We start from the raw sequence: 19,154 nt of genomic DNA, 5'->3' as shown, positions 1-19,154 counted from the left end.
CTATGAAAGTACAAACAGAATGGGACATGAAGTAAATTCTTGACTAATCTATGTTCAGGATCCTTAAACTCTTTAGAGAAGCCACTCCACTGAATTTAAGTGGATTTCAAGGCCAGCAATTTACATTTTTTTTTTCTCTTAAACAGGAGCAAGGAGCTAGTTAATCAAGAATGTTTAGGAATGGCTCTTTCTGCATCCAACCGATCAGCTGCACCATCCTTGGTGTCCACTAATGCTTGTTTAGTGGCCTAGATAGACCATTTTCAAGTAGAGCTGTTTCACCGAAGAGAATTGGGGACCAGGTCCGTGCAATGAGCCACCATTTAAGACAGTAGGTAAAAGCATGGGCTTGGGAGTCAGAGGTCATGGGTTCTAATCCCGGCTCCACCACTTGTCAACTGTGTGACTTTGGGCAAGTCACTTAACGTCTCTGCCTCAGTTACCTCGTCTGTAAAATGGGGATTAAAAAAAAGTGTGAGCCTCACGTGGGATAACCTTGTAACCCCCCCTAGCACTTAGAACAGTGCTTGGCACATAGTAAGTGCTTAACAAATGCCATCATCATTATTATTATTACTACTACTAGCTGGAATGAATAAAATGTTCATCTTTTTTTCCAAAGCTGGTCTGCTGCCATATCTCACTGTGAACACATTCCAGGGACATTAGCACTGCCCAACCAGTGATCTTCCAAGGTCGATGGGGTCTGTCTCATGGAGTGTGGGTCACACCACATCAGACTTTTTTAGCCTTACGTTTGTGGGTAGGATCTTACTGTCGTGGTATCATCTTTGAAATAATAATGATGGCATTTTTTTAAGCGCTATGTGCAAAGCACTGTTCTAAGCACTGAGCACTGTTCTAAAAGCAAAGAACATACGGGTGTGTATGTGTGTACAAAGGGAGGGAGAGAGGAGGCTTGGTGGGAGAGCTGATACTAATGCCCTCCCCTACAGATTGCCAGCTGTAGCCCCAACTTCTCGCTTGATCATCACTTACACTTAGGAGCCCAACTGAGAGTTGAGGCAACTACTTTGGGAGGGGCAAGGGGACATTGGAGCTCCAGCCTGGGCCCTTGTTGCCCCAAATCCTCCACACCAGGAGGTACAGGGCCCTTATCCGTATTGGCTTTACCCCTCCAGGTGGCCCTGCCAGCTGCCATCTTTTCCCACCTCCTGAGGCCCAAGAAACTTTTGCTAAACTGCTGAAGCAAAGCCTTGGGTTGGCAACTTACTTCCAACATTTGGATCCTTCTTTCCATAATAATAATAATAGTGGTATTTATTAAGCACTTACTATGTGCAAAGCACTGTTCTAAGCGCTGGGGAGGTAACAAGGTGATCAGGTTATCCCATGGAGGGGGCGGGGGGGGGGGGGGGCTCACAGTCTTCATCCCCATTTTACAGATGAGGTAACTGAGGAGTGAAGTGTGGCGGAGCTGGGATTTGAACCCATGACCTCTAACTCTAAAGCCCAGGCTCTTTCCACTGAGCCACGCTGCATAAGTGATCCTTTCATCACTTCAGCCTCCAAAGAGCATTCCTCCATGTTTCTAGTTACCAGAACGTTGTTGCCAGCCACTAGTTCATTCATTCACTCATTCGTATTTATTGAGCATTTACTGTGTGCCGAATACTGTACTAAGCATTTGGCAGGCTAGAGGAAAAACTGCAAAGAATCAGCTTCATACTGATTTAAACTTTTAAAATTTATTTCCATCTTCTGGAAATAGCTACTTATCTACTACCCGAACCTTCTTTGTCCCATCTCCCCTTTCCAAAACTCACTGGTGCCTATTGTGTTCTTTGGATGAGAGCCCACTATTGGATTAGGGTCTGTCTCTATATGTTGCCAACTTGTACTTCCCAAGTGCTTAGTACAGTGCTCTGCACACAGTAAGCTCTCAATAAATAAGATTGATGATGCTGACGATGAGAGCTAGGCCTGGGGCATTTAAAATTTAAAGGCTTTGTTTATCAATCATTTCCTTACCATCCTTTTCAAGATAGAGGCCCCCAACAATAGCAAGGCAGTTCTCCTTAGTGTCCAGCAACTCTTATGCACAAGGCCATTGTTTTTTACTTTCTCAACTACTGATTCAATCGTATTTACTGAGCGCATACTGTGTGCAGAGCACTGTACTAAGCGCTTGAATCTGTTTCTGTAATTATTTGACTTGCTTTAATGTGGATCAACCTTGAATTCAGAGATACTAAGTGTCAGCCTGTTTGGCCGGAACCAGTTGGTGAGGCCATAAGACGTTTGGTGATTTTTAGAAATCTGACAGACGCCCTGTTTACGTGTCAAACACCAAGATGTCATTTTTATTAGTTGAATTTTTTTTTTCCATTTCTGTCACACATTTGCAAATGTTCATACAATGAAGAAAGTCAGACAGCGCTGGAAGCAACTGACAATATCAGCTGATATTCCTGTACCCTCTTAACACTTGTCGATTCTTGCTTGGTGGGAAAAAAAAAATCTTGAGTTCAGTTCTGTTTCACTAGATATGTTCACGGCTAGTCTTAAAATTCTGTCAAGATTGTCACATCTTAAATACAGTTAGAGAATTGCTAGAGGTACATAATTATATATATATATGTATATATATACACACACATACAGAAAAATACAAGACTAATTGTTTTTCCACAATATTTAATTTTTACACTACTGTAACTATATGCAACTTTTAAAGACAGATTAAGGGGTACAAGAAACAGTTTAGAGCAAGTAAATAGTTTGGTCCAATATTATCTTAATGTCATGGTTATTCTCTCCCTCCCTTTTACGTGACGACATACTAAGACGTACAGCACATGCACAATCATTCACCTATGAACAAATGGAAAAAGACAACACTCAGACAAACATTTGTACATCAGAGGTTCAACCAACCATCCACAACTAATAAGGCTATTGTACAGCTATGCAGCATAAATGGTCAACACTGCTGTTTCTAAAGTGAGCACCATATAGACATTTGTATATAAAAACCATCTGAAACAAAATACACATAGGGTTAGTTAAAAGGTGCCATTCCAAGGCTGTACATAATCACAGGAAAAAATATTTACAATACTTGGAAAAAACAGCTGCAACAAATACTTTATTGCCAATGCCCTTTATAAACTTCTCTCCTACTTAATACAGATGTTACGCTCACTACCGAATGTGAACCACACATCTTATTTCTGGCCCTTTTTTTTTTTAAGATCCCTGCTCAAGAATTTCCAGCAAATATGTTCTATGGCTTCACCCACACATCTCTTCTTGTAGCTTTCCATTTTATAAATATCACACCGAACTAGAGCTGTAGCTTCAAAGTTATCTAGGTCTAGAAAGTAAAATACGTGAGTTAATGATCATTTACTTGGTTGAGTAAGTATACTGTGCAATTCAGAAATCAGAGTAAAATAGCCTATTCTAAGGGTAGCAGAATCAGTGTGTGTACTCTAGAAATGCCTGTTCCAAGATGCTCAACAGTGTAAACGAACGCCCTCAGCCCATCCTCCGCCTGTCTGGGTCCCGCCACGTCCCCTCGCCACCGTTTCCAGCACCTTGCTCCTAATACCGCCCCTCAAGTGCCCAGCATGAAAAAATGCCACTCTCGCCCGCTCCAAAATTCGGGATTCTCCATTAACAAAAAGCCGCAGAGGTTAGTTACCTGGTCAGAAGTAGTCTTTGTCCTGGAAGAGTTGAAAGCGAACATCCCTTTACGGTCCTTACTTTGGCAAGGAGACGGTGCTAAAACACAAAAGCCTCCAGCGCCGAAGCATGTAGAAAGGGAATTTTTTTTTTCCAGTGGGTTTCAAAAACTCGCCACATTTTCAAAGAAGACTGAGTTAGAGAACAGAACGGAATGGAAGGACCGGGACCCGATAACAACAGGAATAGACCAGATTCTTTAGAAATCACTACCTAGAGCCGGAGCCCTTCCTATTTTTCACTACCTCAACAAGTGTTATCCCAACGAAAAGCTGTACCCCGGTTTCTACAAGCCTTCAATTGCTGCCTGAAATCTAAATCTAAGGTTTCTATTTGCCATCAACATTCAAATATTTCTGTCGAGAGGAACCCCTGTGGTGTGCTGATGGAAGCAATTCCCCATCTTTGACTCTTCTGACAAGACTGTAAACTCCCACATGTAAGGTTAAGACTTCTTTTTTTGTCACATCACAAAAATAAGATTGTCTGCTCGTAGCATTTGACACATTACTCGGAAGGAGGGTGGGGAGGTGGGGAGAAGCTGCCTGACACATCTAGCTTCTTTAGCTCACCTACTGCCAAGACAACGAAATCTTTTCGGCTTGGTTTTGAGCCACAATTTTATCCGTCTCGTATGTAGCTTAAGACAAACAGGTGTGGGTTAAATCAGAGTGTGAAGAAGATCACTAATTTTCAGTGCATCTTTGCTTTGTACAAGCCTTGGAACACCTGAAAGCTCCCTTGAGAGTTTTCAGCATCAAAACATTATTGCTTTGGTTCAGTTTCAGACACAAAGTAGCCACAGATCACAAAGTTTCCAAATCACAGAAGGTCAGAACAAGAATGAACATTTCACCAGGAAACAGAAGCGTTTTTCTCTAGATTAAGTGCAGAACGTGAAACTTCTAAGTGCTCCATTTACAATAGGCTCCAGATATACATTTTTTAAATTTCTTTAAATCCAGATCTTTCATATTAAAATTATAAAGGTAGAAATTACACGATAAAATAGAGACTATTCTGTTGGAAAAGAAAAGTGAATTGGCTAGCAGCATGCACAAGGACCATGCATTGTCACCTCATCAAGCAAATTAAAATGTAATAAATAACTGCTCATAAAGCCCACTTTAAAATATTAAGACAACAAAAGGGGGGGGGGGGGATACAGTGAAATAAGGTGTTCACAGCTCTGAACAGGAAGAATGGTGTTGTCAAGTACGGTAGATTCAGCTACTCAGTCAAGTCACTGTCAAATGACTTGACAGCAACTGGTCTGACTGGAGGTACACAGCAGCCCCTCCTTGGGATTCCGCTGAATGTTCACAGATATCGTCTTTTCACAGAGAGGTAGTTGTAGCACGTTGTTTCTCAAGTTCTTGCTCTTTATCCGTTCCAACCCACTTGCGGCGTCCGCCATGTGGTCGGAGAAGAACTTTAGGCCGCCCAGAGTCGGCGCCTGGTTCACATTCCCGGTGGAACTGATGCACATTTTCCACGTGGACTTCTCTTGGACTTTCACGCTGGAAAACGACAGATTGTTTTGAGGATCAATAATGTACCTCGTGCTGCCGTGGAGCTGCGAGCCGAGACAGAGGCTCATCAGTTTAAGGCTTTCGACCAGTTCCCCGGCACTGCGGGTCGACAGCTGCATGGCGTTGGTGGGCCCGGCGCAGCGCCGGGTGGTGCCGGACGTGTTGTTGGTGCTGCCCCCGGAGCTGCCAGAGGGGCTGCCCCCGCCTTTGTTGTTGTCACTGGGGCTGGTTTTGTCCACACCTCCGTTGGCGTTGCTCGGCTTGCCCTGGCCGCCGCCGTCCCCCTGGTTCCCGGGGGGCCCTTCGCTGCTGTCCCGCCTGTGCCACGAGTACGTGAACCCGCTGTCTTTATCCAGTCGCCTCCTACTCTCCGAGTCGTCATCGCTCGTTTCCGAGCTGCTGCAGCTGGACCCTCGGCCCTGGCTTTTCCGGCGATGGTACCGTTTGTGAACCGTCCCGGGGGAGGCGATGTTCATTTTTAGCCTGCTCAGTTTGGGAGGCAAGTTTTCATCCATGTCAAATTCGTCGTCCGACTCCCCTTCCTCGAAGATCTGATTGAGGACCGGCGCGCTCTTCCTGGAAGTCAGCCTGTTGGTCACGGACGGCTTCCGCCGTAAAACCACTTGAGTGGAGAGCGATATGGGTTTCTTGTCCTCCTCTTCCTCCTCCTCGTCTTCCTCTACCCTGAAGAGACACTTCCGCCCACTAGTAGTGGGTTTTAAGCTGGATGACGGGACCACGGAGAGCGCTGGCCCAGCTAGTTCGGGGAGATCCTCCTTCTTCCCCGGGTCGCCCAGCGCTTTATTCCGGTGGCCGTTAAGGACGCTGTCAGCGGTGCGAGCTGGAGACTGAGGAACAGTTGCGTGGGACAGAGGAGTAGCTGTGAGGTCGTCTTCCAGGTCCTGGGGTACGTCGATTCTGGTTGGCCACGACTGCCTACACGAGAGATTACAAAGAAGGAAAATTTCATAAGTGGAGGCTCCGAAAACAGAACTAGGCAGACAGGAAGCAGGTTATAGAAAAAATCATGGACTTCACAGTCCAGCTGGACGGTTAGGAAGTACCAATAAGGGAAACTTAAAAATGAACAGCAGAATACCCTTACCTTGGAAGCGAGGTTCAATTTTGGATGGCTTAAGGCCTAACTTAAAGGAAAAATGGCTTTTAAAAATCAGTTTCACATTACATCCAAATACCCTCAAATACAAAAGGGGTGGGAATTGACGTCTCCATTATTCATCCTTGTGTTCAATAAGATGATCAAAACCAACAATTCAACAACTTGGTGTTTGCACACACGCCACGTAAGGTAATTTTATAGCATGGAAAGTCAACAATTGAAATCCTGAATAAAGTAATAACCACTTATATATTTAAATAAATGCTGTTGTCAGTAAAAGTTAGACCGTATACAACATTGACCAGCGTGGCTCGGTGGAAAGAGCACGGGCTTTGGAGTCAGAGGTCATGGGTTCAAATCCCGACTCTGCTAATTGTCAGCTGTGTGACTTTGGGCAAGGCACTTCACTTCTCTGTGCCTCAGTTCCCTCATCTGTAAAATGGGGATTAAAACTGTGAGCCCCCCGGGGGACAACCTGATCACCTTGTCACCTCCCCAGCGTTTAGAACAGTGCTTTGCACATAGTAAGCGCTTAATAAATGTCATCATTAATCAGCGCTTAGAACAGTGCTTTGCACATAGTAAGCGCTTTATAAATGCCATCATTATTATTATTATTATTGACCATCACTTTTAACTCATCCCAACTAGCTATGTGGTAATTAGAAGGCTGGCCTGCAGCCCTGTCTTAACGCTTAGGGGTTGCAGGAAGGGGCTTGGAAATCAGGCTACGACAGGCCTCTCCCTACCACCGTCACTGTAGAAGACCAGCTCCCTGGGAAAACCATTCCATTTTGGCAGATATTTCTAAAGCTCCAAGAGAGCCAAAGGCAAGGAGCTAAATTCTTGCCCTGTGCTGCCATTCAGCTAAAAGCTTATTAATAAAGAGAATATATTGTATTTTGTAACCAATGAGTTTAAGATCTGAAACAGAATTTTCAAGGACCAAACTCTCACAGTACTACTATTGATAGTACTGAGGTTTGGTGTTTAAAGAGAGATTCCTATGTTTTTAACAATCTTAAAAAATGGCATACTTAATTTCACTTACTTTTGCTAATGATTTGAAGAAGATAATCTGGCTCTGAAATTGTGAACCCATTTTTCAAAGCATAATAGGAGACATGTTTCAAATCTGAGACTACTCAATTTTATTGTTTTCCCCATAAAGATTTCAGGCAAAAGTCTACAGTAGGTCATTTTAAACATTACACTGGATTTTTTTTTTACAAGACCACCTCTGTATTCAACCCCTCAGATTCCAGGCCTCCCCTCTGCCCCCACCTCCCGCAGGCCCACTTCGGTCCTCTCAATCATCCTCTCATCTGTTTTCCTCCAGGAGAGAACAAAGTACCACCTTCCATTTGCAGGCGGAAGCTCTGAAGGCCCAGAAATATAATCAACGCTGGGAGCAAGACTGCAATGCTTCAATCAGTCCAGACCTCTGATTGCCGCCTTCTCTGCATACCAACAATTAGCTGGGTTACGTTGCTCCCAAAGTGTGGCTGCACTACTCGGCACATTTTCCAATAGATTTACACGACAGCCCTGAGACTTCAGAACCAAAAACCAACCTGAAGGGGTTGATCATAATAACAGGGATTTGCGCAGTTCCCGGGCCACTAGTTAGGGTCCTTTCAAAACCTACCCCTGGCCACGCAGAGTCCTACAGAGAAGTAAAAATTACACTGTAAATAATCCCTAGCCCCTCAGCTCTCCCCCTCCCCTGTTCCTAGCAGTGTTCCAGCTCCCTTCCTCCCTCTGGCACGGAACCACGGACACGGTTAGATGGTGGATGGCACTGGTGTAGGAGGGGACCAAGTCACCGTCACAGGTATCTTCTAAACACACAGACACCATCAATTGGGTTTAATTTTGTAGAAGCCTTAAAATTGAATGCGAATGCCAAATACATCTTCCCATCTGATCTCAAATTCGAACCTGATTTCCCAAGCAACACATAAATGCTTTCAACTCTCCACTTACTGCTTTCTCATCCCACGAAAGAAGCAATTCATTACTTGTTGAACATATGATGGGACGCTGGGGTTTTCTTGTTATTCCACAGCACCATCTTCTACTTCCATGTACAAATATAGATTAATTCAAAACCAAAAACAGGATTTCATATTCATCACATAAAGGCCCAAACCACCAGGAAACTTGCTAAGCTACTGAAATCTGAATGCCTTCTATAGCGATGATCGAGTTTTTCCGGCTGTGATTTAATTTCCTTGAAGGAAAAGTCGCAAAGGTTATACCGGCTTACATTTTAAGAAATCTGTAGGCATGCCAAAGGGAAGCAAGCATACTAATTTCACATTTTCTGAAATAAATGGGTTTGTGTTTTACCACCAACAACATCCCAAGGACAGGAAGTTGTTTTTCCCATATTATCGAATCCCAGTGAGTTAAACTGACTCATCAAAGGCAACCCAGACATACAGGGGCAGAATCAGCAACTGGCCTTAAAGTGGCCTAAGCCCCAGTCACGCTGAACTAGCCCATCCTATAAGGCCCAAGATAATCTGTCAATAGAAAAACCACATTTACAAGATAAACCAAGTGAACGGTCTAACCTCAACTCGCTGGTGGGCGGGAGGGGGAGTTGATACAGTATGAGATCCATAAGGGCTCTGTGAATTATAAACTGCATGAAGGCATTTGAGAATCTGGGTTATCAAACCATTATATAAATCACATGCTGCTTCTGCACAGAAAGTACCGGTTCAAGCTAGAAATTCAAAGGTTTTCATGTTTGGCCCTCTTCATCTGTCCTTTTGGAACAATCCATTTGTTTGGCAAGAAAGAGAAGGTCACAATTTCAAAATATAAAACTTACTAAATCAGTGGAGATTTTTTTTTTTTTCCTCACCTAAACTGGGCTTTGATGTTGCTAGGGCTAGCAGATCGGGTTTGTATTTCTTTCTCTTGTTTTTCTCTCAGAATCCTCTCAGCCAGCAAGAAGTAAGTAGCTGTGATGTGATTGTACTTGTTAGTTTCCAGAGCCCTAAGGAAAACAAAATGAAATGAAACCTAACATGTCAATGTAAGTGGAGAATTTACCAAGCCTCTCAGAGCCTGTAAAAGTGCCTGAAAATGAAAATTAAGAGTCTTTGCATTGACAGATTACTTTGACTTAATAGAAAGTAGACAAATCAAGTCATGTAACCTGAATAGGTCATTTAGAAGATATTTAAGCAAACCTGAATTAGGGCATGCTAAAAAAAAATGCTATATTTAGGTGACAATAACAAACTCTGTTCTCCAAGAATAGTTAATCTTGCTGGAAAATGTTAAAGCAACACAGAAACCAAAGGAAAAAAACACTTCACTCAGTGGCAGGTTTGTTACTTTTCTGCTATTCTAAAACTGTTACACCCTGCCAAGTTTAAGACAAAATTGAGGTTTACTGAAACAACTGCTCAAGTGCTTCCCCTGTCAGGGAAAAAATATACCTGAAATTGTGACAATTATATTAAAGACCACAATCTTTATAAAACAAAATGCTTATATTTTCTGAATTATATAGGCACCCTTAATTTTGCAGTGAAAATACTGGACTTTTACTTCAGTCAAATTTATGAACTTCCTAACAGCACCAATCACAGTCTTAATTTCAAGATTAGTGTACTGGTTGCCAGATTTTATTCTGTATATTTTCCAGTATCTTAATTTGCTGTATCAATAATATTGTAATTGGGCTGTCTTGCCTGACACTGATAATTACATCATGAGGCCTGACTAAAACTAATATTTACATAAGGACAGTAGCTGAAGCACAAATTAATTTTGTGTGATAAATAAATATATAATCACCTATAATAAATTTATGATAAATAAATAAATTTTTAGTACTTAATACATGCCATGATTATCTATTTATTTTGTTAATGATGTGCATATAGCTATAATTCTATTTGTTCTGACAATTTTGACACCTGTCTCCATGTTTTGTTTTGTTGTCTGTTTCCCCCTTCTAGACTGTGAGCCCATTGTTGGGTAGGGACCGTCTCTATATGGTGCCGACTTGTACTTCCCAAGCGCTTAGTACAGTGCTTTGCACACAGTAAGCACTCAAAAATATGACAATGAATGAATGAATGGATTTTCTAATGAAATCAGATTGATGATTTAAGTGCACTAGTTAGCAGATTTTAAAAAATCTAACAGATTTGCTTAGGCTGTAATAAATCAACCTGATCACTCTGTGGCCTCCCCAGAACTTAGAACAGTGCTTTGCACATAGTAAGCGCTTAATAAATGCCATCATTATTATTAACCAGTCCTAACAGGGTAACATTAAACTTGAATACTGACACATGACTGACTTATAGCCCCTCTTATGTATATACAAAGAAGCAGATATCAGTTTTAAAACTAAGTAAATACTAACGGACTAATACTGTAAGCGAAACAAATGGAAAACGGGCAACTTACTCCACAATTGTATCTCGATCAGCTATATCACCAAGGACCATGCGCTGTATTATACTGTTATGTTCCTCTTCAGAGAGGTTTTTGTATGACACAAGAGGGATGTTGTACTTTGTGGCAGGGGATGGGTCAACCCCTAGAAGCCAGGGATGGTTTTCAATTTCCTCCAAAGAGGCCCTTCGCTTTGGGTCCCTCTGCAACATTCGTGTAATCAGGCTGAAAAGAAGAAACAGGCTAGATATGAGAAGTGCTAGAAAGCAAAGGATTTATTCAGTATCCTTAAATATGTCACCAAACTCCTCTCCCCCTTTTTATTTTCCGTTACAAGCCCCATGAGGATCAGGGGCTCTGTCTAATTCCCATCTGCATATTCTTTCCCAATCCTTATATGTGCTATGCATACAGTAAGTGCTTAATGCTATTACTACTGCTACTGGGAAAAGTTACGTATGACCCTATCTCTTCAAACGAGTCTCTGAAATACACTCAGAGAAAACAACAAATACCTTAAATTCAGTAGATCAGAAACTGAAAACCAAAATTTCAAAAAAAATTAAACATGGTGCTATGCCAAATCCTGCAATTAAGCAAGTGCACCAAGCTTCTTTCATTAACTTCAATCCTTCACCCACTTAATTCCCAATGGCAAATGGAATGGGGAAAAGTCTCCAAGAAAGGGAGGGGGAGGTTGGGAGGGGGTGACACTTTTAAATAATTGCCTTATGAAGTGCATAAAACTATAAAACCAAGTAGCATCATTTCTTAATCCTGTGTTCATTAAAAACTTTGCATTTACGGCAATTCAAGCAAACTATCCCTTTTCAAGGGAAAAACCAGTTGGCTTACACCATGACTCAAAACAATCGTATTTATTGAGCACTTACTGTGCGCAGGGCACTGTACTAAGCATTTGGGAAGTACAATTCGGCAACATATAGAGATGGTCCCTACCCAACAACGAGACAGGCAAAGAATTCCATAAGTGAAGGCTCACTATAGAAAATGTCCTGCCCATGGCCCCTAAAGAGGGAATATGGTGCCTATTAAGCAGCCATATCCTGGCAGATTTCAATTTCCAAAAAAGAGGGAGAGTGAATCTTTTAAGGTTATGAGCAAAACTATATAGAGCTTTATGGCCCATAATCGAGTGGAATGACCTATATGTACGTATCCATAATTTATTTATATTGATGTCTGCCTCCCCCTCTAGACTATAAACTCCTTGTGGGCAGGGAACATGTATTGTACTCACCCAAGCTCTTAGTGCATTGCTCTGCACACAGTAAGCACTCAATAAATACGACTGATTGACAGAAATAATATGGGGTTAGCCCTATATCTCACTGGCTTGAGATTTACAAATCATCTTCTCTTCTTCTCCCAGCTAAGCAAAAGCCACATTATTCAATCACATTTGGACTTACTCTTTACATTCTTTGGATACATGAGACGGAACTGTATATTTGCAGTCCATGATCATAGTCAAGGTTTCACTATCATTTGCCTCTTGGAATGGTGGCTGGCCACAAACCAACATGAAAAGGATGACTCCCAAACTCCATATATCTGAAAATTGAAATATGAAAAAATACGTGTTTGAAAAGTGGACAAAAAAAAACGGTACCACAAAAGAAGCTATCCAAGGCACAGCATAAGACTGGTTCTCCTTCAGTATCTATGACCTTAGACTCACTACAACTTCTACCTATCAGAGCCCAAAGCTTCTGCAGATCTCTGTGGTCTGCTCAACATCTCTGGAGATGTAAAAGGAACTACCTCCATTTTAGATGGCAGTACTGAGGCAGAAGCAAAAAACAATTTGTCCCAAGTCACACAGTTATTCAGAAGCAGAGCTGGAATCTCTCCAGGCTCCCTATCAAGCCCCCTTTCCATTACTCTAGGCAGCAAAACCTATGCTGAAAATACTGGTATAGCATTAATTACCTATTCATTCAAGAAATGGACAAGTACTTAAAAACTTCCCTTAATTCGGTCAGGCAAGTAAAAACCCACTTAGGAGCCTAATGCTCTGCTATTCCAGTCCAATGCCAATTTTCTGTCTTTCCCCTATGGTAATTCTAAATCATAAATCAATGGAAAAGGCAAAGAAATGCAGGACACTTACCTTCAACTTTTGTTCTTCACTGATCTTTGACCGGATTTTGGAACAGATTCAATTTAAGAGACAATGCTAGATATACCAATCTCCTAAAAGGCACCCAAGCACTGTGTCCCCTTGGAAATCCATTTCCACTTACTAGGAGAAATTAAACTCAAATCAAATAATTCCCTAAATTATCCTTTTAGATGCATTTTCAGCTTAACAGCTGTGGATATACGCCACCAGGAGTAGACATTCCATCAGAATTATCATCTTGGGTCAATTAGTTTTGGAAGTCCTTGTTGGGTTTTTCCCTATGTAAACTATGTTGTCAATGGTAAACCACTTCCGTATTTTTATCAAGAAAACTCCACGGATCCACTACCAGAACGATTACTGATGGAGAGTGGGGCATTCTGGAAGAGATGCGTCCATGGTGTCACTGTGGGTTGGAAACGACTCGACGGCATAAGACAAACTATGTTGTGCAATTTATTTTTCTCAGTTACACTGACACTGTGCCATATCTCCTCTGTATTAGCCTTCAGAGGTAGTGCATTTACAGATATTTACAAATGTCATCATTACTGATGATTTTCCTAGAAAGACAATATTACTTGCATTTTTATTTTCAATCTAAAGACCATATATGCACACTTTAAATGTAACTGACAAATCATCACACACAGTCCAAAAAACTTCCAGTTAATACTTTCCTGTGGTTCCCCAATCACTAGGTCTTCTTGCCAAGAAAAATATCATTCATTTTTACAGATGGCTTAATAAAACTCAGGAAATACGTAAAAATATTCAAAAATAAGTATCTGTTCCCCTCTTGTCATTTTACACAAAAGTCATAGAATTTCAAAGTCAATGTTTTTTTTTCCCCAAAACAAGTTTCTATTATTACTTACTGCTTTGTAAAAGCCAACTTTAAAAAATTCCATTGGAAACTTCTGGCTTTAGGATTTTTGTTTTGAGTTAGTATCTCATCTGTTCCGATGGAAAAACCAAACTGCCCAATATATGAAAAATGTCTGAAATGTAAATGAGTACTCTGAAACCAAAGTCACTGACTTAGAATAACTTTCTGGGCTAAGCATGCAACCACTTTTCTCAGAGTATCGTGATGTAAATGCTTATGTTTGAAATTTAAAAGAGTCTATATCTTCAAAATATGTGACACAATTAAGGTTTACATATAAATTTCTGCAATAATCCATGGTGCCTCCAGTTAATTTATCCAATATTGAGTCCACTGTGGAATAAAAATTGGTGAAATAAAAATGTTTTTATTAAGTTATACAAACATCTCAAATGGATCATTAAGTCAGTTTAAATCCATTTTTCATGCTTTCATTCCTTCATTCATATCATATTTATTGAGCGCTTACTGTGTGCAGAGCACTGTACTTAGCGCTTGGGAAGTACAAGTCGGCAACATATAGAGGTGGTTCCTACCCAACAACAGACTCACAGTCTAGAAGGGGGAGACAGACAACAAAACTATGCATTCTTTCCTTTTAGGAATAATGTTATGAGAGAGTGCTCTGCTTGCTTGAGGCAGAGTATGAAACATCAAATTCTCATTGCATTTTTTTTTTACAAGTTCTACAATTTGTGAGTTTAGCAGACTATGATGTTTCTCCACATTAAGAGATCACATGAATGGCACCCAGTTGTTCTAACTTGTTCAGGCAGCACTCCCGTGATGACCAATCCACCCATAAATATATTGTTCAGAAATTTACATGAATCAGTAACTACTGAGAAAATTGAAACCATCAGATGACCTCCGTAGAATCTCCCCTGCTCTTCTCCAATTCCTACCTCTTTAACCCTTCTTCAACTCTCCCATCTTTCCCAGCAGTATCGCATGAAATGTCCTGACTCCTCTCACAATCCACCCCCTCCATGTGCACTTCTGACTCCATCCTGTCCCACCTTTTCCCCTCCTTTTTTCCCCTCCCTGACGACCATCTTCAATCATTCCACTCTCCAATGGCTTTCACCTAAATGCTTTCAAAAATGCTCCTGTCTCCCGTCCTAAAAAAAACAACCCTCCCTGACCCCATGGCAACCTCCAGTTATCTCCCCATCTCCCTCCTGTCATTCCTCTCCAAAGTCCTTGGGCAGGCTGCTTACATCTCCACTTCTCCAATTCTCTCCTTGACCCCCTTCCAACCCAGTTTCCACCCACTTCACTCCACAGAAACTGCCCTCTCAAAGGTCAGCAATGAGCTAGCTCCTTCTTGCCAAATCCAACGGCATCTACTCCATCCTAATCCTCCTCAAACTCTCAGCTGCCTTTGACACTGCCTTTGACCCCATTCTCCTGGAAACATTATCCAACCTTGGCTTCACTGCCACTGTCCTCTTCTGGTCCTCCTCCTATTTCTCTGGCCACTCATTCTTAGTCTCATTCACAGGTTCCTCCTCTGCCTCCCACCCACTAACTGTGGGAATCCCCTCAGTGCTCACTTCTGGGTCCCTTTCTATTCTCCATATAAACCCACACCCTTGGAGGACCCATTCACTCCCATGGCTTCAATTTCCATCTCTATGCAGGTGACTCCCAAATCTACATCTCCAGCTCTGATCTCTCACCTGCAGTCTCACATTTCCTCCTGCCTTCAGGAAATCATCAATCGTATTTATTGAGCGCTTACTATGTGCAGAGCACTGTAAATCTACTTGAAATCTACTTGAAAGTCCAGCTAACATCTCAAGCTTAACATATCCAAAACAGAACTCCTTATCTTCCCTCCCAAACCCTGTCCTCCCCTCCTCCTGACTTTCCCATCACTGGGAAACCTTGCAGTTATTGTTGACTCATCTCTCTCATTCAACCCACATATTCAATCTGTCAGAGAAACCTGTCAGTTCAACCTTCACAACATCACTAAACTCTGCCCTTTCCTCTTCATCCTAACTGCATCCACCTTAATCCAAGCACTTATGCTATCCAACCTTGACTACTGCATCAAGCATTGGAGAAACAGCATGGCTCAGTGGAAAGAGCACGGGCTTGGGAATCAGAGGTTGTGGGTTTTAATCTTGGCTCTGCCACGTCTCAGCTGTGTGACTTTGGGCAAGTCACAACTTCTCTGTGCCTCAGTTACCTCATCTGTAAAATAGGGATTAAGACTGCGAGCCCACGTGGGACAACCTGATTACCTTGTATCTACCTCAGCACTTAGAACGGTGTTTGGCACATAGTAAGTGCTTAATAAATGCCATTACTATTACTATTATTATCATCAGCCTCCTTGCTGACCTCCCTGCCTCCTGTCTCTCTCCACTCCAATCCATTCTTTACTCTACTGCCCAGATTATTTTTCTACAAAAACTTTCAGTCCACGTTTCTCCACTCAAGAACCTCCAGTGACATCCCATCCACCTCCGCATCACAGAAACTAATTCCTTACCATCAGCTTTAAAGCAATCACCTTGACCCCTCCTATTTTACCTCACTGCTTTCCAACCCGCACACTTCGCTCCTCTAATGCCAACCTACTACTGTACCTCAATCTCATCTACCTCGCCACCGACCTCCCACTCATTCATTCATTCGTTCAATCGGATTTACTGAGCGCTTACTGGATACAGAGCACTGTACTAAGCGCTTGGAAAGTCCAATTCAGCAATAAAAAGAGACGATTCCCGCCCACACCGGGCTTACAGTTTAGAAGGGGGGAGACAGACATCAAAACAAGTAAACGGGCCTCAATAGAAATAAATAGAATTATAGATATATACACGGCATGATGGGATTCACGACACTTCCTAGGACCTTTTATTGCATTCTGCACCTTGGCCTCCTGAACTGCCTCGGTGCTTGGGGGGTCCCACACCCCAAGACGCTTAGGTTCATATCTTTAGATGCCGCCATCCCCCGATCTGTTACCAATTTTAACGTCTGTCTCCCCAAACAGACGGCAAGCTCCTCCAGGACGGCGATCATCTCTACCCTCTCTCCCGAAGCGTTCAATAAAACATTCTGCACAGGCAGCGCTCAATAAATAGCATCCAATGGATTGATAATAATAATAATAATGATGGCATTTATTAAGCACGTACTATGTGCAAAGCACTGTTCTAAGCGCTGGGGAGGTCACAAGGTGATCGGGTTGTCCCACGGGAGGCTCACGGTCTTAATCCCCATTTTACAAATGAGGTCACTGAGGCCCGGGGAAGTGAAGTGAATCGCCCAAAGTCACACAGCTGACAACTGGTGGAGCCGGGCTTTGAACCCGACCTCTGACTCCAAAGCCCGTGCTCTTTCCACCGATCCGATACTCTCTGGGGCCAAACCAGTCAGTTCCCCTGCCCCCGCCATTTCAGTCGGAGAAACCGTGGTCCAGAGAGGTTTAAGTCACTTGGCCAAGGTTGCCGGTTGCCGGATCTGCCCCGGGCCGTCCGGAGAGCAGTGGTGACTGACACCTCTATCGGGAACCCGGGAAGACAAGTAACAGCTCATCCATCCCGGGCGTGGCCCGTACAGCCTGGGACTTGGGAATCTCCTGGCTTCCGAGCGGACTTGGGAATCTCCTGGCTTCCGACTGGCGGATCTTGGCATTCCCCCCTGCCCCCACATGGACGAGGCCCACGGACTCGGGCCCGCGTGGGCGACGTGACAGAGCCACCGATCCTCACTCACGTCTCGCCACTGGCCTGAAATACTCTCACTCTTCATATCCGACAATCACTTTCACCACCTTCTAAGCCTTACTTAAAAGCACATTTCCAAGAGGTCTTCCCTGACTAAGCCTCATTTCCTCTTCTCCCATTCCCTTCTGTCACCTTTGCACTTGGATTTGCCCCTTTTATTCACACCTCCCTCAGTCTCACAGCACTTATGTCCATATTCGTAATTTATTTATTTATATTAATGCCTGTCTCTGCCTCTGGACCGTAAGCTCATTGTGGGCAGAGAACATGTCTACTAACTCTGTCATACTGCACCCTCCCAAGCTATTAGCACAGTGTTCTGCACTCGACAATTGCTCAATAAATATGATTGATCCTACTTCTAAATCGTATTAGTAAAGAATGGCAGTTGTCCTGAGTTCATTCAAACTCTTGCAACATGTGGCTGCTGTCACAACGCTCACCAAAAAAAGACAGGAAGGGTTTATCTAAAAATGTATCTGCAATAATCCAGTTCTCCCGATATTGATGCTTTGGGACAAACCACTTCTTGGGACTTCTATAATTATTTCTGGTACACAAAATTTCTTATCTAGCTTGTGTATAACTTGCCGTGGGGATGGAACATTCTCAAATGCTAAGGTAACATTTCAATCAATCAATGGTACTGACTGAGTACTTACTGTATGTGGAGCGCTGTACTAAGCACAAGAATCTATTCTTTCTATCTCTCCTCTCTAAAACCTGAGCAAATCATTCCTGAGTCATAAAACCGTCAATTCTATCACTTCTGAACCTATTTATATCCACCCTCAGAACTCATGCTCATATGCACTCAATTATTTATTTAATGACTTGAGTTACAAATATTTTTATGTTTCTCTCCCCATTTAGAGTGTAAGCTGGGAACATGTCACTTCTTTTTTCTGTATTTCCCAAGTGCTTAGTAATAATAATAATAATGGCATTTATTAAGCGCTTACTATGTGCAAAGCACTGTTCTAAGCGCTGGGGGATACAAGGTGATCAGGTTGTCGCATGTGGGGCTCACAGTCTTAATCCCATTTTACAGATGAGGTAACTGAGGCACAGAGAAGTTAAGTGGCTTGCCAAAGGCCCCACAGCTGACAGTGCATTGCACCAAGTGGGCTCTTGATAAATATTATTTCTACAAGTTAAGCAAGTGGTTCAAATGAATTTAAGATAAAGACTTTGGGACATCCTCTATAAAAGTATATATTACCTTCCAAAGTAAATACAGATTCTCAGTTGAAGTATTTCTATGCACAGAATTCCAGATATTTAGAATATAAAAATATTTAATGTTTATTTTATAATTTAGACCACCAAGCTAAGGACAACAAAGAAAATATCAGCAGGAAAAAGTTTGTTTTTCAGCTTAAAATTAACTCTAAGACTGGTCAGACATCTGTTTCAAAGTATGTATTTAAAGATAGGGAGGCTAAATGTGCTAATCATTCCTATGACAAAACTGCTCCTTGTAAACCTAGATAGCAGCCTTACCAAGTCAACTTGCAACTTCATCCTTCTATCCTGAAAACTTCATCTTAAAAGTACTTCACGCAAAGCATATATTTGACATTAC

General features: G+C 42.2%; 1 protein-coding gene across 3 annotated transcripts in view; it reads right to left on the bottom strand.

The window, feature by feature from the left end:
* Positions 1–2,295: 2,295 nt before the first annotated feature.
* SNRK (SNF related kinase) overlaps positions 2,296–19,154 on the bottom strand; it is a 55,118-nt gene continuing 38,259 nt past the window's right edge. For all 3 annotated transcript variants that reach the window (XM_038772281.1, XM_038772299.1, XM_038772290.1), the window contains 4 exons: positions 12,222–12,363; positions 10,801–11,013; positions 9,236–9,370; positions 2,296–6,176 (listed from right to left, as the gene is read on the bottom strand). In XM_038772281.1, coding sequence (XP_038628209.1) covers positions 4,958–6,176; positions 9,236–9,370; positions 10,801–11,013; positions 12,222–12,363 — 1,709 coding nt within the window. In that variant the 3' untranslated portion in view covers positions 2,296–4,957. The remainder of the gene's footprint in view (positions 6,177–9,235; positions 9,371–10,800; positions 11,014–12,221; positions 12,364–19,154) is intronic.

The sequence above is a fragment of the Tachyglossus aculeatus genome, chromosome 2 (genome assembly GCF_015852505.1).
Source record: "Tachyglossus aculeatus isolate mTacAcu1 chromosome 2, mTacAcu1.pri, whole genome shotgun sequence".
Lineage (NCBI taxonomy): Eukaryota > Metazoa > Chordata > Mammalia > Monotremata > Tachyglossidae > Tachyglossus > Tachyglossus aculeatus.
This window is presented reverse-complemented; position numbering and strand designations above follow the sequence as displayed.